This window comes from Asparagus officinalis, chromosome 10, assembly GCF_001876935.1.
Source record: "Asparagus officinalis chromosome 10, Aspof.V1, whole genome shotgun sequence".
NCBI classification, from domain to species: domain Eukaryota; kingdom Viridiplantae; phylum Streptophyta; class Magnoliopsida; order Asparagales; family Asparagaceae; genus Asparagus; species Asparagus officinalis.
In genome coordinates, this window is record NC_033803.1 from 37,307,909 (window position 1) to 37,334,289 (window position 26,381).

Genomic DNA, 26,381 nt, shown 5'->3' on the forward strand with positions numbered 1-26,381 from the left:
TTTCTTGGTTGTCTAGAAGATGGAGTTCGTCTTTGGTGGCGATAAGATGCTTGTGCTGTATGTACAAGCCAGACAATCACCATAGTGGTGTGTCTTCTCCAGAAGAGCTTTTGGGGTTCTAGTAGCGGTACCATCATTTGGTGGATGACCCGCCTGGCAGATGCTCCCTGGAAAGCTATAGGGGCCTTTGAGGGCTACGCCTATATTGGATCCTCATAGACATATGCTAATCCTTCTTAGCTTGAATGATGTAACTACTGACTTCATTTAGCTTGAATGGTGTAATTCCGGTGTTGTTCTTCAGAGTGATTAAAATCATACCCTTGTTTAGAACTTGGTATGTCTTCCTGAAAAAGAAGAAAGGCCCCACGGTGGGCGTCAAACTGTTGATGCTCGATATCAAACAGTCAATTAATACAAAAGAGGATTGTTGCGGGGTGGTGAAGGATGATGGAGGGCTCGTTCCCTTTTTTAGTTTTACGCCTAGTTTTTGAAAGAGGGTCTGATGTCCGCGCTGCACAGACAAAAATAACTCGTGAGAGGGCGGGGACCAGTTCCCCCGTGGTTCCTTTGACGATCAAGTCAGTTGATAAACATGAACTTGAGTAGAATTTAGAACTATGCATTCTTATGATATGTGCATTAGAGATTATCATCTCCCAAATTGGATGGACTAAAAGAGTTAGATTGTTATTTATTTTCTTGCCTTGATTTTATGGGGGGATTTTCCTGATGGTGAACAACATCCATATATAGCGTGGATGTCTGTGGTAGATTGGTCATTTCGGCCATGTAGAATGGTAGTAACAAAGCATGAGCTGAAAGATGAGTCATCCCTCTCTTTACAAGTGTTGGCTGGTGACTGGAAGGGAGGTCATTTCAGCATGGGAGATGGTGTCTCCGCAATATCCGGGAAGTGACTTGTGAGCATGGCAGAAGGCACGCGGGCATACTGAGTCGTCCCATGCTTTACAAGTGTCGACTGACGACAGGAGGTGAAGTCACTTCATTATGGGAGAATGTATCTCCATATTTTTTGGGAAGTGATTGAGCTGATGAGTCATGGAGACTTTGTCAGGCCAATATCTAGATAAAACTTGTTCGAGGTGGACTGAGATGTCGATATTTGCTCGGGGAGAGAGGCTTGAGACCATAGTTGAGTCCTTAACTTAGCCGACAGCAGGAAACGTCGCTTAAGTCGTTTCTAAGAAATGCCCAGTGAGTGGCCGAGTGCCTTAAATAAGGCCGTCCTTGATAAAAGGGTCGACTGACACCGCCTTTCGTGTCAACTTAGGAGTGTCTCTCTGTCCGACTGAGTGAGACGTCGTCTTATCTCAGCTTAATAACAACCTTTTGGGTCGATATAAAGATGTCGACTCGTCTGGCATGTTAGGATCTCTCGTATCGGTTAGTATCGCCTCTTGTGTTGATACCAGGGTGCCGGTTTGATGAGTCGGTGGGGCCGAGACCTCTGTAATTGTGCCTTAGGTTTATACTTTAGTAAGGTACCAGGGTCTTATAATCTGGCCATGATGGTCGAGTTATATTAGAGGATTCGACCATATGTGGTTCCTTGGGCTTACCTTGATAAAGAGCTAAGGGCTTGATGCTCGACTGAGGAGTCATTGTGCCTTGGGCTTATCTTGATAAAGAGCCAAGGTCTTGATATTTGACTTAGAAGTCGAAATGCCTAGAATTCTTAGTAGTTGACTAGGACTCTTATCGTATCATTTTGTGAATACTGTATCTTAGGTGAGCGAACACAATAACAACTTTGCACCACTCTTCTTCACGCACATATTTGTACCCACGTGTTTCCATTTCACTCAACAAAATTAAATTAGCAATATATGAAGGCAGGTATCTCATATGATGAAGAATTTTGACCTTTCCAATGCGAACCTGAGGCGAACACCCCTAACGCCTTCAACCTTCATCTTCTCATTGTTTCTAAAGATCTTGTCACCAAATTCTTCATCTATATTTAATGTGTCAAAACACTTTTTATTGTTGCAAACATGCATAAAGGCTACAAGATATAACACCCAAGTGTTAATCACATAAGTATTGTTACTCTCTGTAATCAACACCACATCTTCATCACATACAACTGCCAAAGAGTCCTCCTTCTTCCCATTTTCTTGAAGCATCTTTTGGCTAATGCTTTTCAAATCATCTCATATCTAGGAACATCTGAACTGGGCCCTTCTCTTTGCAATAGTAGCACTCTCTTTTGCTATCATCTCAGGCTTAAGATTTTGACCTTCCTCGATAACTGTCACATCTCCGCTTACTCCTTCCTCAATTAGAACCTTCAAAAGGTAGTGCAATCACACCACCATAAGATGCGCTGTCCTTCCCTATCATTCTTTCATTCTCACATAGGAGTTATGTCACATCATTAAACTTTAAAAGTTTGCTTCCCCACAATTATCATCTGAATCAATGGCTTGTACGACTTCAGTAGCGAAGACAGTAGGAGTAGCACCTTCTTCTTTAATCTCTTCATTAATATTCATAAGTTGACACACTAGCTGATCAAAGGTATTGATGTGGTTCTGAATTTTAGTATATTCTTCCATCTTTAATGAATAAAGCTCCATCCTTAAACACAATTGGTTCGTCATTGACTTTGATGCATAAATCTCCTCAAGCTTGTCCCACAACCCTCTCAGCATGGTCTCCTGCATAATGTTATACTTGATCTCAGGGATGAGTACCAAATGAATTGTGTTAACCGCCTTCTTTTACATGGAACTCGATTCAGTATCCTTTAGCCCTTAAGGCTTCTCCTCCTCAAAAGCTTGATCAACACCCTACTAGACTAGAAGGTCTTGAACTGTACATTACCATACTACAAAATTTGTCTTACCGTTGAATAGCAGAATATTGAACTTTGGATTCGAACATGTCATCATCCGTTAACCACAACCAAATTCAAATCATTCACTCTAAAAGTTGAAGAACCAATGTAAAAAAAAAGTCAACATATTGAAAACCCTAGTAACAATTCATGGGTCATCAAATTCCACCTCCAATTTCTTTATAAGAAGATAAATCAATCTGCACTATCGGATTTGATTTAAAAATTAACTTTTAACCAGACCTTCCTCACCCACGTGAACACCGCCTTCCTACACTAACCTTCTTTATTTTTTTATTTTTTTATTTTTATTATTTATTTCAAATTCACATGAACAAATTCACGCCTTCTCTCATGTGCGTTTTGGCCATGTATCTCCTCTTTTCTTTCTCATGATCAAAGAACCCACAACTCCTCACAATCACAGAGGCTTGCACCTTTGATTGGTCTCTGATATCCTCCTCGAAGTTCCCCCGCGCGCCAATGCCAATCCATATTGTGGATCACCAACACCTCACTAATTGCACCGCTCAAATCTCTACAAATCGTCGAACCTCACTCTGATACCACTTGTTAGGATTTTTAGATCTCACAGAAAGCCCTAAAAACCATCAAATGCAGCAAATAAAATTACATACAAGATTTAACATGGAAAATTCTTTATAGGAAAAAACCACAAGATTGAAAACAATCCACTATCGCCACCAAATTACAACCTTTTGCACAGACAAAGACTGCCAAACCCTCCCCCTCACAATACCCTTGCACCCAGTTACATCCTCTGTTAAACCCTGGTTACAACAATATTGTCTCTCTTCCTCTCTTTCTATTAAGAAACCTTATAATAGGATGTCTTATTTAAATACACACCTAACTTGCCCACCAAGTCAACTTGACTTATATGAAAACTGTTAATTTGGTCTCTAAGAAAGCTATCAAGACAAGGTCTAGCCTTCAAATCCATATCCAACTTAGAGTTTGAGTTGACAGCCAACATTTAACTTAATACTCTTCAGATTTTATTTTTTCACATAACCGTCTGAGAGCAAAAGAGTAAAATTTTTTACTCTTTTACCCTCAGGAAATCAATTGTGAAAATAACAAATTTCTCTTATTCTGAGGGTAGAAGAGTAAAGCCATTTCACTCAGGGATCCATTTGCAAGAATAAAACTAAAAGAGTGGTAAGTGCAAAACAACAATATTACTAGGGTCTATCCATAATAAATCTACTGAACCTTTATGTATGCACTGTCGGCACTAAATTTTTAGGCTATATAACGGAAATTCATTAGTTGTGTACAAACATAAGCTTCTCTAGTGAAATAATTTATAATGAATTTTCCAAACAGAAGATTCAAGTATAAGGGAGTGAAATAATTTATAATGAATTTTCCAAACAGAAGATTCAAGTATAAGGGATTAAGCTAGAGCTCTAAACTAATTGGTTAACACGTTAAAAGAGATTTATATTTAATTGTCGAAATCCTCTAAAATATTTGACAAAAGAGAAGCATCATTTAGTATTCAAGAATTCATACAAGGAAGACTTACTAACAATTTCTTAGAGTTGAACCATCCCAAGGTGCTCTCCAACTTCTTAAGAGCACAACAAACGCTCTCCCAACCCTACCGAATGGATTTTTCTCCTCTTTACTAGTAAAAAATAGTCCATTGGTAAAGAGCTATCATTGACGGACATCGCACCCATCGCCAATGTAAACACTAGCGATAGGGTGACTTTCGTCATCGTTAATCCATCGTCAATATTAGCATTGGTGATGGGGGGCAACCGATCACCGATGCTGTCGATCTCTAATAAGCATTGGCGACGCGCACACCAGTCGTGAACGTTTAGGCCTGTATTTTGAATAAAATCACTCAAAACTTGATGTGGCATAAACATTTACCAAAAAATGTTGCAAGTGCACAACCGTGTCAAGTTATAGTATAAAGATATCGATCCCACGAGGAAGGTCTTTTGTAGGAGAAAATATAAAATCAGTTTTTATGTTGTGTGCATGACAAATAGGAGTGATTAGTGAATGTGATTGTGGAGAGATTGAGAGAATAAAAATAATTGTGTAAATGAATATATTTTAGAGTGGAAGTGATAATATAAATATGATCAACAAGGTAAGAAGGAAAAATCAAGAGCAAATAAAAATCAAGAATGAAAAATAAAATTCAAGAAAGTAAAGATGGTGGATTCAATTAAAGATATGGGTGGTGATCTAAAATTGAACCCACTTCTGAAAAAAGGGTGATTCCCTAGAGGGTTCTAGCCTAAAGACAAATCAAAGAAAAAAAAAATAAACAAAAAGAAAAACTAAATCCAAGAGGGTTCTAGCCTCAAGGTGAATAGTACAAGAAATTAAAAACTAACTACAAAATAAATTACAAAATCTAAACTACAAAATAATTTGTAAGAATTAAATACAAGAAAATAAATCTACTCTATAAACATAAAATAAATCTAATCTATAAGCATGAAATAAATCTAAGACAAGAGGGTTCTAACCTCTTGGATATTTAACAAGAAAATAAAATCTAACTACAAGCATAGAAATAAATCTAAACTAATAAGCAATAAAAGAGAAATAAAAAAGAAAATAAGAAAAACAAACATTCAAATTAATCTTCATCTTCATCTTCATCATCTAACAAAGAGAAGAAAAATTTAAAGTGGTGAAAAAATTATTTTACTAATTGTAACAAAAGTTACAAATTTGGAAGACCTTCTCAATTAAGAGTAGCCCTCATCTCCCGCAAATGGAGTTACAAAAATTTTCACACATCTAACCCCTCACTCTCAATCCCTATTTATAGTAAACATCAGTGACTGAGAGCCTTTGGATCAAACTTGAGCCCCAAGAATGCAATTTCGGCCGTTAATGAATTCTGGATGACTTTACATCGATACAGGCATCGATGCCCGCATCGATGCGTGCATCAATGCTAGCATCGATGTGCCAATAAAAACTCTGACTTCACGGTTAGCTTCGTCTCGTCAAGATAGGCGATTTTCATGTATTATATGTTAAATTCCGCCTTCCGGATTGGGAGATATTGTCGTTTCTTTGCGGCCAACTATCTTGAATACATTTTTTTCATATTTAATTTTTTTTTATTTTCTCTGGCTTCTACAGGCTACTCAGCTTGATTCTGGGCTTGGGCTTTTTGGTTCTTGTTTGTGTTCTTCATTTAATTCATGGGTTTTTGTTGAGATGAGAGACATTGGGCTTTATTCTTCATTAACCTGCAATTAAAAATAAAAACAATTATTAATAGCATATTTATTCATGTAAAATAGATAATGAGGGTATAAAATTATAATAAAATGTGATTATCAAATACCCCCACACCTAAACATTTGCTAGTCCTCTAGCAAAGAAAAAAAAAGAAAACCTAACTTACTTTCGCAGGAGTCGCGGTTGTATTTAGCGCATACAACAAGCCTTTAAATCCCAAGGTTACCCTAGTGGATGAGTTATAGTCTCGTGAGGGTTTACAGTGAATATACCCACAAAATTCGATCTACTTGCCAAATTAAAGAAGTCAGTAAATAACTAAATTCATTTAATAACTTTAGACAATCTAATTGAAGCTAGTTCTCACTCAAGAAAACATTTTTATAAATAACTTTAAGGTAAATTTCCTAGAAAATCTTCTCATTATAGCAATACAAAACCAAACCAAACTTAGAAATTTAATTTAAAAGTTTTGAAAAGAACATGCTAACTCTTTGTTTAAAATATTATTTTTTAAACTCTTTCTTCCTTGGTGATTTTTTCTACTTTAACGGGCTTTCTTAGTGACCATTTAACGAGTTTTGGGCCAATGGATCCTAACCCAATTGGGCTTAGGTCATTAAGTATGGAAATACTCCTTGGGCTTAATTACTCGGTTAGCTTAGGTTTTATATGATAGAATCACCTTGAATTTAAGAGTTTTTCTTTCTTTCTTTCTTTTTTTTCTTTTGGTGCCTATTTTTCGCACTCTTCTTTTGCAATTTTTTTATATGTATATGTATATATATTCTGAAAAATATGTAAGTCAAGATACTTTGACTCTAAGCTAGCATGCGTAAATTCCATTATTTTAAATAAAAATCTAAGTTAAGGCTTAAGTAAAGTATACTACTTTGAAAATCATTTCTTAAGAAATTTATTTAGAGTTATCATAAAAGGTAAACTTGAGTAAATAACAAACTAGAGATTAGAAAATTTAAAATTTATCAAATAAATCAATTATTACATAACTCTATCAATTTGGCAAGTGACGATATTTTTATAAATTTTTTTAGGAAAAGGGAAAAAAAATGACAAAAATACAACTAAAAATATAAAATAAAGAGAAAAAATTTAACTAATTCCCACCCCCACACCTAAATTTTACATTATCCTCAATGCAAACTCTATGATGCACAAAGTAAAGCAGATAAGAAGTGAAGTACTTACATTTGATCAGCTGATAAAAATCTACAATTACCTTTAGTCTGAGGAGGATAGAATCAAAAATTTATTATTCTCTTTTTTTTCTTTCTTTTTTTTTGTTTTTTTACAACTGATTAAGAAATTCTCAAATGAGAGAAGAATAAATTCTTTTTATTATTCTTAAATAAACAAAACAAATAATGTAGAATGAAGTGTTCAACACAAAGAGCTCGTATTCTACATTGAATCCTACCTTATTGTTAAAAATTCTTCCCCGGATTTTAAATAAATTTAGAATGATATAATCAATAATGTGAAATTCCAAGCATTTCGGGGTGTTCAATAATTCTTGTAACAAAGTAAGGTAGGTATTATTGGTGTCATGCATTTTGCATTTCTTAATGAACTTAGACTCTTGTACTGTGAAGTTTTGTTTTCTAACAACCAATTCTTCTATAGAGTTCTGAAAATTTGGTTGTTGATTATTCTCCAAAAATCTAAGTTCATAAAGAAAGAGTTCTTCAAAATTTAATTCAAAGCAGTAAATGTTTAACACAGTTTCATTATTCTTAAGGACCTGATCTGCTTCTTCTAAAAACTCTAACTCTTCATCAAAATTTTTCTCAAAACTCAAATCAGACTCTTGTTCTTCTTCTTCTTCTTCTAATTTTTCCTGAATGTAATTTATTTCTAGAGGCTGATTATTTGGCTGGTCTCCTGAATTAAAAATGTTAAGATCAGCAGTCAAATTCCCAAAGGACAGCTTTATTTGACCAGTTCTACAGTTGATGAGAGCATTAAAAGTAGCTAAGAAAGGTCGTCCTAAGATGACAGGTTTCTGTCTTTTAGGATTGGAAACAGGCTGTGTTTCCAAGACTACAAAATCTACTGGAAAAATAAAATCTCCAACCTTAATCAGAACATCCTCTAACTCATCCATAGGGACCTTAACAGATCTATCAGCTAACTGTAAGGTGCATCTGGTTGGGTTCAGTACACCTAGACCCAATTGCTGGTAGGCTGAATATGAAAGCAAATTGACACTGGCCCCTAAGTCTAAAAGTGCCTTATCAATGTGAGTATTACCAATGATACATGAAATGATGGGGGAACTTGGATCTTTACGTTTAGAGTGTTTCCTAGACCTGAGTCTATCTGGAAAGGGAGCAACCGGTCTAAATCTATCAAAAGCAGGCTCAGGTTCGGGTTCAGGTTCTTGGTCATCTGAGGGGAGTGATTGTTGAATAGATTCATCAGAAGGAGAAGGAGAAGGAATTTGTACTGGATCAAAAGTTTGACTTGGGGGAGTTCTCACTTGATTATCGACCTGTCTACCTGACCGAAGTGAATGGATTGCATTCACTTGAGCTTCATAGGATGAACTGCATCCTGTGTCCTTAGGGTTGACCACGGGTTGACTCGGAAATTTTCCTTTCTCTCTTTCACTCATGGCACTAGATAGTTGACCAAGTTGGGATTCTAATCTTGCTTTAGCTTGAGTGTTGGAATTGAGCATTTGTCCGGTTGATTGCATAAAGGAATTCAGAGTGCTGGATGTTTGCGTCAACATATTCGTGGTTTGAATGAAGGCCTTAATTATGGTTTCCAAACCCCTTTCCAAGACATTGAGATGTTTATCCTGATCTGGATTGTGAGGAGTCTGAATTACAGCTTGATGAAGAGGAGACTGATTTTGATACGGCAGATTGGGTTGTTAAAGAAATTGTGGATTGAAAGGAACTGTGTTTCCCCTAGGAAAATGTTGGGTCGAAGCGGGAGTGAAGTTTTGAGTTTCGGGAGAATTTCCTTGATTCCATGCAAAGTTGGGATGATTTCTCCAACCTGGATTGTAGGTTGGAGAAAATGGATCATTTTTAGGACGCTGGAATACAGCGTTCATCTGTTCTAATGCATGGTTGTTTTCTAGGAGAGGGCATTCCTCTGAAACATGGGTAGGAAACTAACAATTATGACATCCTGGGGCAGAAACATGATTGATTTGAGCTGGAGCTCGTTCCTTAATTTCTAAGGCTTCTAACCTCTGCAGAATTATCGTCATCTTCGCTTCAGAAGCAATGTTTGACTCCAAAGAATGACCACTAGACTTAGAATGGAGAACTGATGAAACCATGTCCTCACAGTGTTCCCATTGCATTATTTTCTCGGATAGACTCTCTAAAAATTCCCAAGCTTCGTCGACATTTTTCCTCATGAAATCCACGTGGCACATTATTTCTAAGGAAGTTTTTGCAGAATAATCTAATCCCTCATAAATTATTTGGCACAATCGCCATTTTTCTAAACCGTGATGAGGACATTGGAAAAGAAGATCCTTAAATCGGTCAAAATACTTCCAAAAAGGTTCTCCCGGGATAATTTTAAAATTCATGATGATGTTTCTTAGCTTTACTGTTTTATGGATAGGAAAAAATTTCTTAAGAAAAACGGTGATAAATTCCTCCCAAGTAGTGATGGAATTTACGGGTAAGCTAACAGCCATTTTTTTGCTTTGTCTTTGAGAGCAAATGGAATAAATCTGAGTTTGATCGCATCTTCTATTAATTCTCTCATTTTAATCATAATACACACTTCCTCAAATTCTAAGATAAAAATATATGCATCTTCTGTTTCATTTCTAAGGAATTTGGGAAGCATGTTTATGTAATGCGGTCTAAGCTCAAAATTTATTCCATTTGTTTCAGGGAGCCTAATACAAGAGGGGATTACATTCCTAATGGGATAGCACACAAAATTTATTCCATTTGTTTCAGGGAGCCTAATACAAGAGGGGATTACATTCCTAATGGGATAGCACACATCTTGAAGAATGGGTGGATTAGGATACTCTATTTCTATGATTAGTTCAAAGCGAATTAACCGATGTGTATTATCCCTAATCCACGGTTGCATACACCAAAACTATTTCTTTTTATACTTTTTTTTATAGAAGTTAGTTTTTTTTAATGAAGAGAGAATGGAAAAAGAGGAAAAACCTAACTAAAACAAATCAAAATCAATCACTTTGCAATCACTCTAACTCTAGGGTTAAGCCTAACTCAACTAGACTATCTCCTAACCAAAAGCTCCTAAAGTAAAAAGATTAAAGTTTTATCCGGGTAGTTAGCCAGGTAAGGATAGTACTAAAGGGTGATCAGAGATCAATTAAGTATCTCGTTCCTTGTGGAGCGTTTTATGCAACCCCTAAACATTGCCTTAGACACCAACTAATCCAAGAAAACTTAAACCGGTTCACTTAAGGATTCTTTGTTCCTTATTGAGCTCGAATCCTTAGGGCTAACATCTAATGAGTTTTATTAGGCTTGGGTGGTGTAGTGAGGAATTAATGATTTTTGGACTAAGGAAACGGTGATGAAATCCCTCACCTTATCTTGATTATGGGGTATTGCCCTTAAAAATATTTTTAAGTGTGTGCCAAATCAAGATGCTCAAATCACTTGGTAAATTCCTACTAACAATATGAAATGTAACCCTATGAATTAAAAGCAACTAAAAAGGATGGTAAAAAGAAAATCTTTTTTTTAATTAGGGTTAACAATCAAACAAATGAGAAGGGGGAAACTATTTGAATTTATTATCTTGTTAGTAAATGTCAAAGTGGAGGGTGAATTTTATTATGGTCAACGAAAATAAAATTTTTTTTAAGTCCTAATTGTCTCTAATTGTGAAGAAGTAGCGAAAGGGTAGATAAAAATTCTAGAAAAAAGAGTTGCCTACAAGCAAATCTTCAAATCCTAGTTCTCCAATCCGCGATCTTCAAGCTCCAAGTGTCTCCTTCACAATAAACACACAAGTTAAAGAACCAAAATAATTAAAACCTACTTAAGCACCTTCCCCGACAACGGCGCTAAAAACTTGATGCGGCATAAACATTACCAAAAATATTGCAAGTGCACAACCATGTCAAGTTATAGTATAAAGATATCGATCCCACAAGGAAGGTATTTTGTAGGAGAAAATATAAAATCGGTTCTTATGTTGTGTGCGTGACAAATAGGAGTGATGAGTGAATGTGATTGTGGAGAGATGGAGAGAATGAAAATGATTATGTAAATGAATATATTTGAGAGTGGAAGTGATAATATAAATATGATCAACAAGGCAAGAAGGAAAAATCAAGAACAAATAAAAATCAAGAATGAAAAATAAAATTCAAGAAAGTAAAGATGGTGGATTCAATTAAAGATATGGGTGGTGATCTAAAATTGAACTCACTTCTTAGAAAAAGGTGATTCCCTAAGAGGGTTCTAGCCTAAAAACGAATTAAAAAAAATAAAAATAAACGAATAGAAAAAATAAACGAATAGAAAAAATAAACGAAAAGAAAAACTAAACCCAAGAGGGTTCTAGCCTCAAGGTGAATATTACAAGAAATTTAAATCTAACTACAAAATAAATTATAAAATCTAAACTACAAAATAAATTATAAGAATTAAATACAAGAAAATAAATCTACTCTATAAGCATAAAATAAATCTAATCTATAAGCATTAAATAAATCTAAGGCAAGAGGGTTCTAGCCTCTTGGCTATTTAACAAGAAAATAAAATCTAACTACAAGCATAGAAATAAATCTAAACTAATAAACAATAAAAGAGAAATAAAAGAGAAAATAAGAAAAACAAACCTTCAAATTAATCTTCATCTTCATCATCCAACAAAGAGAAAAAAAAATTAAAGTGGTGAAAAAGTTATTTTACTAATTGTAACAAAAGTTACAAATTTGGAAGACCTTCTCAATTAAGAGTAGCCCTCCTCTCCAAATGGAGTTACAAATATTTTCACACCTCTAACCCCTCACTCTCAATCCCTATTTATAGTAAACATCAGTGAATGAGAGCCCTTGGATCAAACTTGAGCCCCAAGAATGCAATTTCGGCCGTTGATGAAATTTGGATGACTTCACATCGATACAGGCATCGATGCCCGCATCGATGTGTGCATAAATGCTAGCATTGATGTGCTAATAAAAACTCTGACTTCACGGTTGGCTTCGTCTCGTCAAGATAGGCGATTTTTATATATTATATGTTAAATTCCGCCTTCCGGATTAGGAGATATCGTCGTTTCTTTGCGGCCAACTATCTTGAATATATTTTTTCATATTTAATTTTTTTATTTTCTCTGGCTTCTACAGGCTACTCAGCTTGATTCTGGGCTTTAGATTTTTGGCTCTTGCTTGTGTTCTTCATTTAATTTATGGGTTTTTGTTTAGATAAGAGATCTTGGGCTTTATTCTTTATTAACCTGCAATTAAAGATAAAAACAACTATAAATGGCATATTTATTCATATAAAATAGATAATGAGGGTATAAAATTATAATAAAATATGATTATCAAAACTCCAACATGATCCTATTCTCAGAGCCGCTCTCTTCCAATCTCTTCGTCCTTGCTGTCATCACTCTCTCTTCATCCACTAGTAGAAAAATGAGCAAACTAGACGGAGAAAACTATACAGAAATATTTTCCGTCTAGTTTGAGGCAAACTAGAAAATTTTTTTGTCTAGCTTGCTCCGTCTAGTTTGAGGCAATATGGATGGAAATTTCCGTCTAGATTGCTAAATTAGATGAAAGGATTATTTTTTTAAAAAAAATCAGTCATCCTAGACGGAAATTCCGTCTAGGATTTCCACCTAGGATGCAGAAATTTCGTCTAGAATGCAACCTAGATGAAATTTTCGTCTAGGTTGCCAAAAAAACTAGCCTTTCCCCACACCTTGGGTCTAGCTCATCAATCCCCACCTCAGCAAGTGCAACCCGCTCATCCCATGAATCTCGACCGTCCAGCTCAAAATGCAGCCTAACGGTCACAAGCCGTCCAACACATCGATCCACGACTCCAGCATCCCTCAAATCAAAATCAATCCCCTTCCTCTATAAAATACTAACCTCTCAAGCCTCATTCTCTCCTAATCTCAAGCGACCGAAATACCCTTGCTCCCTTTACCCTAATAGATCTATCGAACCCTAAAAACTCAGCCCCCCTATTCTTAATCTCAAATAGCGCCCAAGGCGAAGAAGAAGCCTGCCAAGAAGAAGCCCACAGTGGAGAAGCTGGAGGAGGAGCCCAAGGAGGAGAAGAAGGCGGAGAAAAAGAAGGAGAAGGCTCCCGCCGGCAAGAAGCTAGCCTAAGAGGCCTCCCGCCTAGCCCGCTACAACAAGAAGCCCACCATCACCTCCCTCGAGATCCAGACCTCCTTCAGCCTCGTCCTCCCCGACGATCTTGTCAAGTACGTCGTCTCAGAGGGCACCAAGGTCATCACCAAGTTCACCAGCTCTTAGACACTAGGCTAGTCTAGGGTCTCGTTTTTAGTAATAAGCTAGGAAAGTGATATAATAGACGAGTATCTTTCAACTACTGTTAATCAATTTCAACTATTGAAATTTTCACAAATTTAGGATCATGATTATTTTTATTGTGCAGTAATCTGCTTAAATCAAAGACAGCTAGCTGATTTGCAAATAAATTTGTACTTGTCTTGTGGGCACCAAGAAGTTGACAGCTTCTCGAGATTTATATATTGAAAGATCATGACTGTATTTAGCATGTTGCTTCAACTTTTGTCTGCGGATCTCAAAGACATTCCGTTTAGGTTGCTTTCTAGATGGATTTTAGTTATCCGTCTATGTTGTGTTCCGTCTAGTTTGATCAACCTAGACGGATTTTCGTCTAGTTTGCCTCAAACTAGACAGATCGAATTATCCTAGACGATCCTTTCTAGACGGATTTTTGTCTAGGTTGATCAACCAAGACGGAAATCTAAGCAATCTAGACGGGTTTTTTTCGTCTAGGTTGCATGTTTTTCTACTAGTTTTTCTACTAGTGATCGCTGCAGCCACCTGCAGCCCACCACGCTTCGCGGCGCAGCCCAGCACGAACTGCCGCCCCTCACTCTTCCTCTCTCTTCATTGTTGCCGCATGCTGTAGTCGACCCATCCCACCTCCACTGCCGCCCGCAACCCATGCCCCCTGCCAACGCCGCTGCCACCTACAACCCATGCACTCCACAACTGTCCTCACTATTTGTCGCTTTCACCTGTTGTAGGCCAAACACCCCTCCACCACCACTGCTACTTGCAACTCACGTGTTCCACCACCACCGTCACCGAGCTCCCTAACCCCTAGGTAATTTGAAGCCCTTTTTTTGTTATTTTTACTCACATTATCTATATATGTTTACTTTTTTTTTCAAATTATAGGGTTTGAGTTGATGTTGATTTTGTGAAATTTGGAGAAATAAATCTTAATTTGTTGATGAATCCAAATTTTAGCCCCAAAACAGCCAACGCCGATGCCTCTCCTCCTTCCTAGTCTTGAAAAGATGTAAATTTATTTTCAAATTAATGATGTTGTAATTTGAATATAGAGTTGATCATAGTGGCATGTTCTCTTAACTTTTTATACCAAGTTATAGAACATGGGTTCATGTGTGCGGAGCTTTGTTATAAACAATTTATATTATCTATACCATTAAATGTGGTTATTTTTTTGCACCTTGTCTCAAAATTTCTTTCTATATTTAGGATTAGTGAGAAGAAATTAGTTCAGAGAAATTTGGTTTTTCAAAATTTTTAAGTGGAATTCAAAATTTTCTTTTCCCCTATGTCTCGAAGGGGATATTTACTAGTATAAACATAAGGACGAGAAATTGCATTAAAATTTTATAACTTTAACTCGAATTACCTTTATTCAAATGATCGGATATACAAAGATACAATATATAATATATATATATATATATAATATATATATATAATATAATATATATATATATATATATATATTATATATATATATAAATATATATATATATATATATACACCATATATGCATATATAGTACACACATATATGATATATACACACACACACACATATATATATATAATATAATATAATATATATAATATATATATATATATATACACACCACACCCTTCTGTAATATATGCAATTGCACAAACCTGGTAAGAATCAAACTACACTATTGTGTTTCTTCTTGTAAACATAAGCCGACGCCAAAAACGGATAAACCAACACCCCAAGAGCGCTAAATCCAGCAAGAAGCCAATAGAAATAATCAAGATGAGCACGGTTCAAATTGTTCGAAAACCAACTCTCTCCATTCTTCTCAGTTACTCCATCAATTATCGACACGAGAAAACTGCTAATGAAGCTCCCAATGCCAAAAATGCTGAGGTAAAGCGCTAGTCCCAGGCTCCTCAATCCATCGGGAAGCTGATCATAGAAAAACTCTTGAAGCCCGACCACCGTGAATACATCAGCGACACCAAATAGAACATACTGAGGTACGAGCCACCACAAGCTCATCGGTACAGGTTCTTTAGGCTTATTAATCAAACTGAGATTTCTCACAATCTTAAGCCTCTTTTTCTCCACCAATGCTGCTATTATCATGGACATTGTTGAGATGAGCATGCCAACGCCTATTCTTTGGAGAACGGTGATGCCTGATGGTAGTTTCGTAAATTTTCGTGATATTGGAATGAGGACTCGGTCGTAGATGGGGATGAAGACGATTATGGAGACGCCGATGAAGCTCTGGAGGGCTGCAGGCGGGACTTTAAAGTGTGGACCGATTCTTCGATCGAGGGTGCTGCCTTGTTTGGTGAATAGAGTCGAGGACTGGGCGAAGACTGTTGCATAGATCAAGCAACTTGCCCAGATTGGGATGAGTCGAATGACTTCCTTGGCTTCTTGGACTAACGCATCGTTAGCTATGCCTGCAGCTTTGTTGGACCTGCACAACTGAAGGTTAGAACTTGAAGGGAAAAGATTCTAATTGTTTCTAGCGTGCCAGTATTAATGAAACAATTTTGTGCGCACAAGTTTCTGTCCGTACCAAATTTTTGGGCTATATATATAACGGAATTGATTTTATCTTTGGTCCACGGTTTTTCTAAAGAACAAATTAGTAACAGCCGTGGCGTCATATCTCTAATTTTTCACTTCAATTGTCCAAGATTACATCACAAAGTCTAATGTCTCGTGTGTTAAAAACATGAAGAAACTAAGAAGAAAACCCCGCTCAATCCCAAGAAAATCACCCTTTTATTATTTTATTATTTGCATTAATTTTTATGACAGGGGTATTTTCTCATTTTCTTAACAGTGTTACTTTAAGAGATCAAAATGAACAATCTTCAATGGGTTTGGTGAAATGAAACAAAGTCCAGGCGTTTTGAGCAAAACCCCCAAAGTTAAGGGGGTTTTGTAGAATTAAAATCGTTAAGGGGAGTTATTACTAAAATGGCAAACTTAAGAGGGATTTTGTGAAATTTTCTCTTAAATTTGTATTGATTCTTGAGCTCTTGTTTAGTGCTCCAAAAGAAAGAGAATTATCATAATTTTTTATAAATAAAAAAAATTAGTAAAGCCGTCGTTTTGAGGGAATAAATTTTGTAAGACATCTTATATTTATTCTATTACAACATTTACGCTAGGAAATTATGGCAGATTAATTTCCTTTATTCATGTATAATTTTTTAGGATTAATTGTACACAGACTCCCTTTCATATCACCCGATTATGAATAGACCCGTTGTAGGTCTATTTTCGTGAATAGAACCCCTGAGTTTTTTTTTCTTTTACGCTTAAAATCATTAGAAAGATTTGCTTAGAAAGGTTTGCAGAGGCGGGTAGACCTCTTGTAGTTCTATTGGCGATGATAGACCCTCAATTGCTTTTTTTTTTTGAATTTTAATAGAGTCGAAAATGTTCATTATGGGGATGTATTCGCGCACATGGGCCAATACTATGGGGGTCTATTCGTCACAAATAGAACTATATAAGGGGGCAGGTCTATTCATACAATTGGGTGATATTGATGGGGGTCTATTCGCAATTAACGCAATTTTTTTTGTCTGACAAGGATCTAACTCGTGTCCTTATAAAGACAGAAGTTTATAAAGGAACTGACACTTACTCAGGATTTCTTCGACTCGAACCCCACCAGGAGGCTCTCCAACTTCTTACCAGAGCAACAAAGGCTCTTCCAACTCTGCCAAAAGGATTTTCCTCTTCCAGTAGATAATATCGATAAGTCCTTGTCCCCATCAAGAACACAACCAAAGCAACCACCATTAGAATGCACGGGATCCCAAACCCAAGCCCCCAACTTACGTTATCCTGAACATAACTCAATGTCAATAAAGAAGCAATAATACCAACATTCATCCCAAAGTACCACCAATTGAAGAAGGAGCTTCTGGCTTCAGACTCGTCCGGATCATCATCATCGAACTGGTCCGCGCCGAACGCTTGCGTGCAGGGCTTGTGACCGCCTTGAGCAAAGGCTACTAAGTACAGGGAGAAGTAGAAGAAGATGAGTTGGGAATGGGTGTGCAGGTTTGTTAGGATGGTTGACAGTGTTAACATGCCAAGACCCTGCAGATCAGAAAAATTATTTCAAGGGTTAGTTGATAGTTCCACACATTTTCAGGATATTTCCGGGTAAAAACAAGCTTTACTTGAAAAAGGAGAAAACAAAAGTTTTTGAGGATCAAGCTAAGTGTCTTTTGGATAAGTTTCACAAAACAATTGCGATTAGAGAATTATCATGAACTTTTTCACTAACTAGCATATATGATGGATTCAGATCCTCTCCACTATTGAAAATTAGTCGAATGATCAGTACTTTTATCATAGCCACTGTTTTAAAAAACCTTCGCCTAGTCCGTTTAGGCGTACGCCTAGGCCTAGGCGGTATATAGGCCGCCTAACTAACGCCTAGCGCCTAGGCGGTATTTAGGCTGCCCACCTAGATTTTACGAGCGTTTAGGGGAGCATTGTCTGCTTACGTGGATTGCACCCTGTAGGTCTTGATTGTGATTTTATGTGTCGTAGCCTACACGTCCTCCAAACTCCATTAACCTCCAAATATGAACACCTCAACTACCTCCTCCGACCTTCAACAAAACCTCATCGATCACCATTTAAATGAAGAAAGAAAAAAAAAACGTCTCGAAACCGCTTAGGCATCCGCTTAGGCGACTAAGCGCTGGGCGCCAAGTCCGACGCCTAGAAGCGCCCAGCGTTTAATGTAACATTGATCATAGTCGTTGATTTTTTTTAAATATGAATTTGGAATGAGTGCAAGTTATGAAGATATGGTGAGTGCAAGATTTAAAATTAATCATAATTACCCACCAGACCTACTTCACAGCTATAAATAATGATAAAAAAAGTAGAGATCCTTCAACTTTTTGACAGTGAAGAAGAAATATCCAAATCCCGCGTAGGATGGCAATTAGGATTCCTTAACCCGTGTTCTAGACACGTTTACCGGCCCTCTTCTCCTCTCCTATTTTAAGGAAGTTCAAAATTTTTATTGATCCAGTTCTTAAAGGAAAACGTTATGTCTTTCCTATTACATAAATAAGATATTAAGAAGTATGTTGTCCAATGTATTATTATAAATTAGAACATAATATCTATGTTGTTATTAAATACTTAAAATTGACTTTCATGTAGTACAGATAACCTAAACTAGAACATGTACAGACGAAGAAGGTTTACGTTAAAAGGTATATTAGAAAAGAAATGATAGGGGCACACACTTGTACACACCACCAACCACACTCCCCCTCTATCTACAGTGCAGGGGCCCCACATATGATTTTTTAAAAAAAAATCACATGTGGGGCCCCTGCACTGTAGATAGAGGGGGAGTGTGGTTGGTGGTGTGCTCAAGGGTGTGTCCCTAACACCCCTCATATTAGAACATATCAATGTGAATATTTTAGATTAATTAAGTGGGCTATCATTCTTAACTTAGCCAACCCTAAGGTCCTAACCCTCAACCCTAGTAGCCTGACACTAATAGTTGGTAATCATTGCCATCTTACAACTGCAACCTGACCCTATACTCCTATATTTATTTCTAGCCTTGATCAAATGCAGCCAGACCCCAATTCTTGTGTCTTGCAGATACGTGCTGATCAGATACTATATTTTTCTCCAAATTTTTTTTTTTTTTGGTTAATGAAACTTTATTCATTTCCAAATGTAGAATGTTATGCACAACAAATTCTCAGAGAGACTGAGATTACAAACAAACACCACTGTTTACTAGAAATTACAGTGTGCACATCCACTTCTTATCTTCAGCCGAATAAGGACCATTGAGGATGACAGTTAGTAGGTTGAATTTAATCTCTTTAAACAATTGAGATGCTGTCTTATCTTCCTGTCTGAAGATCCTGAAGTTCCTTTGGCACCAAATGTAATAGATTGTAGTGGTGAGAGCCATTTTCTTAACTTTTTGTTTAAAGCCATTCCCCCTCAAACAATGACAATACCAGTTGATAATCTGATTCCAGCTGGTAGATTGCCATCTAAATTGTAACCAATTCATCACCATGCACCAAACATCCCTTGAGTAGAAGCAATCGAAAAAAAGATGATCTCTGCTCTCTGAACCCGAACACCAGCAACAGGAATTAACACTCACAATATTCCTCTTAAACAGTCTATCTTGTGTGAGTAATCGGTCTTGAACTGCAAGCCAGCTGATAAAAGAATGTTTGGGCATGTTAGAATTAGCCCAAACTGTTTTGTGCCATGAAACAGCTGATACAGTAGGGGAAATGGCAGAATACAGCTTTGAGAGCTGTATTTTTGAGTTCCTGTCACAATTTTGAATAAGATTCTTCAGATTCTCAACTCCACCATAAGTTCTCAATGCTTTATCTCTTACTTTCAAGATGCTTTTCCACATCCATGAATCACTACTTTTTGCTTTGACATGCCAGACATCATTATTGCTTAAGTATGAGCCATGAATCCACTTAATCCAAAGACTTTCCTTATTTATATGAATGAACCAAAGAGTTCTTAGAGCAGCAGCAAGATTCCATAAAGAGGCTGAATAGATGCCAAGTCCACCTTGTTTCCTGCTCAGACATACCTTATCCCAAGATATAAGAGCAATTTTGTGAGTGTGATCAGTTTTGCTCCACAGGAAGCATCTGCACATTTCATCTATTTTCTTAAGAACTTTAATAGGGAGGATATAGTTTGATAACCAGTAGGTTTGGATACACAGAATGATGCTTCTAATAATCTGCAATCTACCAGCATATGTAAGCATTCTGTTCTTCAAGCTGGACTGAAAATGACCTGCTATACTGTTCAAGAGTGAAGAGCAATCACTGAATGATATTCTTTTGGATATTAATGGAACTCCCAAGTATTTGATAGGAAAGACCCCCTCATTAAAGTTTAATAGCCTGTTAACAGATCCTTTAGTGTTATCATCAACTCCACCATAAAAAACTTTGCACTTGTCTGGATTTGCTTCAAGCCCAGACACAGAACAAAAGTCTTTAAAACAATCAAGGAGCAGCTCCACTGAATGAGTATCTCCCTTGGAGAAAAGTAGAAGGTCATCAGCAAACATAAGATGTGATATTTTGAGCTTACCGCAACCTGGATGATACTTAAAAGATCTGTTCTCCTTAAGCAAGTCCAGCCTTCTTGAGAGAAATTCCATACCCAAATTAAATAAGTAAGGAGAGATAGGATCTCCTTGCCTTAGACCCCTCTTGCCTTTGAAATACCCATGAAGAGTACCATTTAATGATAGAGAGAATTTGGGAGTTGAAATGCAAACCTTGATCCAATTGATGAAAATGACAGGAAATCCAAGGCCTTTTAACATCTCGAGTAGGAAATCCCAGTTAACAGTGTCAAAGGCCTTTTTGATATCAATACTCAACATAATTCTAGGAGAGATATGCTTCCTGTTATAATTCTTCACAATCTCATTTGCAAGAAGAATGTTGCTAGAGATTTGTCTTCCTTTAACAAATGCAGACTGACTGTCATTAATTAAGTAGCCCATCACAGATTTGATCCTATTAGCCAGAATTTTTGAAATAATTTTGTAGAGGCTATTGCAACAAGCTATAGGTCTGAAGTCTGATGGGGTCTTGGGACACTTTACTTTTGGAATCAAAGTGATGGCAGTAGAATTTATCATGCCCAGAATTTTGCCTGTTTTAAAGAATTCCAAAATAGCTTCAATTACCTCATCTTCAATAACACACCAAGCTGATTTATAAAAGGATATACCAAATCCATCAGGGCCCGGAGCTTTCCTATCATCCATTGAGAAAACAGCATGTCTAATTTCATCTCTGGTCACAGCTGAAGCTAAGAAATTTATTTGAGCATCATTTAAACATGGACCATTATGAATGATATTAATATCAGGCTTGATTAGAATTGTGCTTGAACCCAATAGTTTCTTGTAATACTCCAGAAGCTCCTGAATGATTAAATCACTATCAGTAATTCTGTTTCCTGCATTATCATAGAGAACACTGATTCTGTTGAGATGCCTTTTAGCTTTGACAGCTGAGTGAAAAAAACTAGAACTCCTGTCCCCTTGAGTACACCATTGAATTCTAGATTTCTGCTGATAGAAAGAAATTTCACATTCCAGCAGCTTGTTGTAAGTGAGCATGTATTTTTTTTCCTGTTCAATCAAGTCAGCATTAAGAGGATCTGATTGTAGATACTTTTGAGCATTCTGCAGATCAAACCTTGCTCTGATAACTTGCTCAGAAATGTTGTGAAAATTTCTCTTATTTAATTCTCTGAGTGCTATTTTCAGGAGTTTCAATTTACTGGTCACTGAAAACATAATACAGCCTGGAATTTTCCCCTGCCAGGTGGAAGTCACAATGGATAAGTAATCATTATGTTTGCTCCACATATTGAAAAATTTGAATGGCTTTTTCCCTTGGACACATTCATCATATATTGACACCAATGCAGGAGAATGATCAGAGCAATTGGGTAGCAAATATTCAACATGGCTAGAGTTATGAAGGTTAATCCAAGCATCATTGACCAGAGTTCTATCAAGTCTACTCCATACTCTGGTGTTTGCCTCTTGTTTGTTGTTCCAAGTAAAGAAACATCCTTCAGTTTTCAAGTGAGTAAGTTGACAGTCATTTATAAATTCCCTGATATCCAGAGTTTCAGCCTCAGTCACCATAGCTCCTCCTAATTTTTCCTCATCATCAGATATAGCATTGAAATCACCACTGAGAATCCAAGGCTTGTTCCCAACTCTATGTTGTATTTGTCTTAATTCAAGCCAAAGAGATTTCCTGTTCTCAATTTGATTATATCCATATATAGAGGAGAGAAAACAGTCTATTCTCCCATCTATGGATTTGACTAGGCAGGTAATATGCTGAGGAGAGAAACTGTCAACTTGGATGTCCAAAAAATTTGGATCCCATAAAATCAGTATTCTAGCTTTGGAAGAATTTATAACATTTGAATGCCATTTCCAATTACAAGCAATTTTCCTTGCTATAATAGGGATTTTGCATTCTTTGATTTTTGTTTCAATGAGAGCCATAAAGGATAAATGGTATTGCTGAATATGGAATTTGACCAAGTGTTGTTTAGAGGACTTATTTAGTCCTCTAATATTCCAGAAAGAGAAATTCATAATCTTGTAGTCCCCCCTATCTATTGAAGAGGGATCATCAGTTAGACTATTGAGATGATAGAAAGAGTTCTCCAATCCTGGAAAGACTTTCAGACCAGTATTTTGCATACCAGACCATGTTTTGGAGGACTGTAAACTTTTGCCTTTATTGGATCCAACAAAACCAAAATCTTGAACATGCACAGCCTGCACAGCTTTACCTGATGGATATTTACTGCTTTCAGTTATGCCTTTATTTTTTCCAGCAGGACATGCCAGGACATTATCCCTACTAGAAAAACCCTCCAGCTCAGTCTCCTGAACATACACATTATATTTAGAAACTGATTCAGTAATGCTCTCAAATGCCCCAGGCAGACAAGTGCCTTCAGCACCAACATTTGCAGTTTGTGCCAGAACATGCACATCATGCACAGACCTGCTAGAGGTTTTGCTTAACTTATTATTCTGCAGAATCTCATCACCTTCAGGCATAGGAAGAGATCCAGCAACAATTGCTGATTGAGCCTGATTATTCTGCAGAATCTCATCACCTTCAGGCATAGGAAGAGATCCAGCAACAATTGCTGATTGAGCCTGAACATGCACAGCATGCACAGGATTTGGCCTTTTGAGTATCTGATCCTCATGCTGACTATGTATATGAATAGACTTGTCAGTAACTCCTACACTAGTCTTAGGTACCCATTTCTGTATCTTAGGGTGCTTTTTACAGAAATTTGTATCATGCCCCACAATTTTGCAACTATCACACCACTTTGGTTTGAATTCATAGATCACTTTTTGATTATATACTTGACCATTTGGTCCATGTATAGGAATTGAGTCTGGAAGAGAGGAGGGCATATGGACTTCAACCAAAACCCTAGCATAAGCCAACCTTTGCTTACTAGCAGTGAGCTTATCAGTAGCAACAGGTTTACCCACATGACTTGCAATTTTGCTTATAGCCTTTGAACTCCACAGATTTAATCTTAACCCTGGCAATTGAATCCATAAAGGATAAACACTTCCATCAATATTATCAATATCATCATCATTGGACCATATTTTCAACAATAGAGGTCTAGAGCCAAAAAACCATGGGCCATTCACAAGTATATCCTCCATTTGCTCTTTACTTTGAAATTTAAACAAGAATAGTCCAGGTTTGAGCAAGCACAAATCTGGTGCAGTCCATTTATTCCAGACTTTGTGAACATAATTTTCCATAGCCTTGTATTTGACATTTAATCCAAGCACTTTACCAATTAGAGAGAATTGCCAGTTAGAATTTCCTTCATTCCATTCCTCCTCACTAAATGATACAAAATCATTATTTTCTGGTTTCACAAAATTTAAGTCCAAACCACAACCAGTTTTTCTCCAAACTTAATCATATATCATTTGACATACATTATGAATCATTTTGTTTTGAATAAAAAAAAACCTAAAACTACTACAACCCAAAAATGACGCAATTAATATCAGCAACTAATTGATAATAATCATAATGTATAAGTATCCATCAAAAGTAAATTTATAATAAATAAAATCTTGAACTATATATCGGTGCGCGAGTATCACGTTTTATTTAGTCGGTACATGCATGGAGGGCGAGCAATTTTTCCCTTGAACGCTGGCATGCATGTGGGTCCAGCTGTGATCCAACTTTCAAGGTCAAAGCTAAGAGTGTCACCACGAAAGGGGTCCAACTATTCACACTCCTAAACAGTAACTTTGGAGGTGTATGAGGACTAAATTGCCCTTCTCTCATCAGACAGTCAATCCTTTTTTTTGGGCATTTTCGGTAATCCCACTCCCAAAATTACTGTTTGGGAGTGGATATAGCAAACGTGCCACGTTATTTATTTCTCTAAAATACCTCTTTATTAGCAAATCTATTCCCTAAATCTTTGAATTTGCAAAACTAATCAACAAATCAACAATTTTGAGAAAACACATTCAATTTTTTGATAGACCAATTTATAACTATACTGTAAACGAATCAACAAAATAGTCAAGCTTTACTCACCTTTATCAAACAAAACTAGTGATTTGTTATTGGAAAATGATAATTGAACTACAAATTCCAAACTACTCTTGTACTACCACTGACAAATATATGAGATCATTTCTTCAAAATTATGAATTATCATGGACCCTTCTTTTTTTGTGTGTGAATACAAAAATAGTATAAGTTGTATAGTACAATTATCAGTGCTTTTTATTAATTATTGGTTACCTGGGCTTTTTTGCCCTTCCCGTGGCTTTGCAAATACTCAGATTTGAGGTAGTTTTAAAAATAGGCATATTTTAAGGGGAAACCCCCATTAATTTCCATGTTTTCTCAACAACAGCTTTCAACCAATCGTAACCATCCATCTCAGTCAATTCACTAAATAAACGGCCGTGATGAACCAAAAAAACAACACAAACTAGTAACAAATAATTCAGCAAAAATATATGATGAAAGTAAAGAGAAGAAGGGAAGAATGGAACCAGAACATAAAGACCCGATGCAATGGCAATCATCCGGTACCGGCCGAGGTAAGAATCGGCGATGAATGCACCGATCAGCGGCAACATCGAGGCAACACCTGACCAAGCATTGATTGCAACCGCTGCAGCTGCCGTCGACTGGTGAAGCCGGCCGGTCAAGTACGTAATCAGATTCAATGATATGCCGTAATACGCAGACCTCTCTGCTATCTCTACTCCTGCATGGCTCAAAAGTAATATTTTATTAATCAAAAGGCATATAGATAACTGTTGACCATGTGGCGCCTTATCTCAAAATACGGAGAGGAGAGAAAATGGATTACCGATGATGAAGAGGGCAGCGGTCCAGCGGCCGGTGTGGACCGGTCGGTCGGAGCGGCGGGCGATATGTCCACACCCTGCATTGAAGAGAGAGAGAGAGAGAGAGAGAGAGAGAGAGAGAGAGAGAGGAGGGGTCGATGTTGGCTTGATTTTATGAAGGGAATTTTGCCTTGCTAATTTATAGATGAATATAGAGATATTCTCCCATACATTTCGCTTGCGAGTAAAGTGTTCTCAAAAAGATGGAGGACATTTTGTTCATTCCAAGTGCTCCCTTAATGATTGAGGATGAGAACATTTCGCCCTCACTCTCAGTGTTCAAAATGGTACTCTTAAGTAGATATCCCTCTATAAGATTTATTTTTCATGAGTTTAGGCACATATACGTTTCTTTTTGGAAGATACTTAGATTTTGACTTTTGAGTTTGAATATTGCAAAGTGGGCGAGAGCAGTTTATCACATGATGCGTGAGGTCATTAATTTCTGGAACGAGATAAATACAATATAAAGGCTTCGTGGAATTTTCCTTCTCTTTCTGGAGGGTGTGAGCATGATGGCTCAGCTAGTACGGCGTCGAGCAGTTCCTTGGGATAGACATATACTGAAGAAGATGGAGCTCAGGTTCAGATTTCGAGCAGACAGGTTAGCGGTTGACCGTGTTTGTGCACATGAGGTACTGGGCGTTTGGATCAGTGGCGGTCGACCACGGCGGTCGACTGCAGAAGTTTCTGTTCTGTGGGCGGTCGACCGCCGTGGTCGACCGCAGAA

General features: G+C 37.0%; 1 protein-coding gene and 1 pseudogene across 1 annotated transcript in view; one reads left to right on the plus strand and one right to left on the minus strand.

Annotated features, from left to right (window-relative positions):
* Positions 762 to 13,601, plus strand: LOC109826639 (annotated as a pseudogene).
* Positions 15,263 to 26,381, minus strand: part of LOC109826640 (protein NRT1/ PTR FAMILY 5.10-like) — a 13,739-nt gene continuing 2,620 nt past the window's right edge. Inside the window, exons 3-6 of the mRNA XM_020393660.1 lie at positions 25,615 to 25,689; positions 25,292 to 25,509; positions 17,267 to 17,727; positions 15,263 to 16,081 (exon numbers count right to left, since the gene is read on the minus strand). Of these exons, the coding sequence (XP_020249249.1) occupies positions 15,295 to 16,081; positions 17,267 to 17,727; positions 25,292 to 25,509; positions 25,615 to 25,689 (1,541 nt within the window). The 3' untranslated portion in view covers positions 15,263 to 15,294. The remainder of the gene's footprint in view (positions 16,082 to 17,266; positions 17,728 to 25,291; positions 25,510 to 25,614; positions 25,690 to 26,381) is intronic.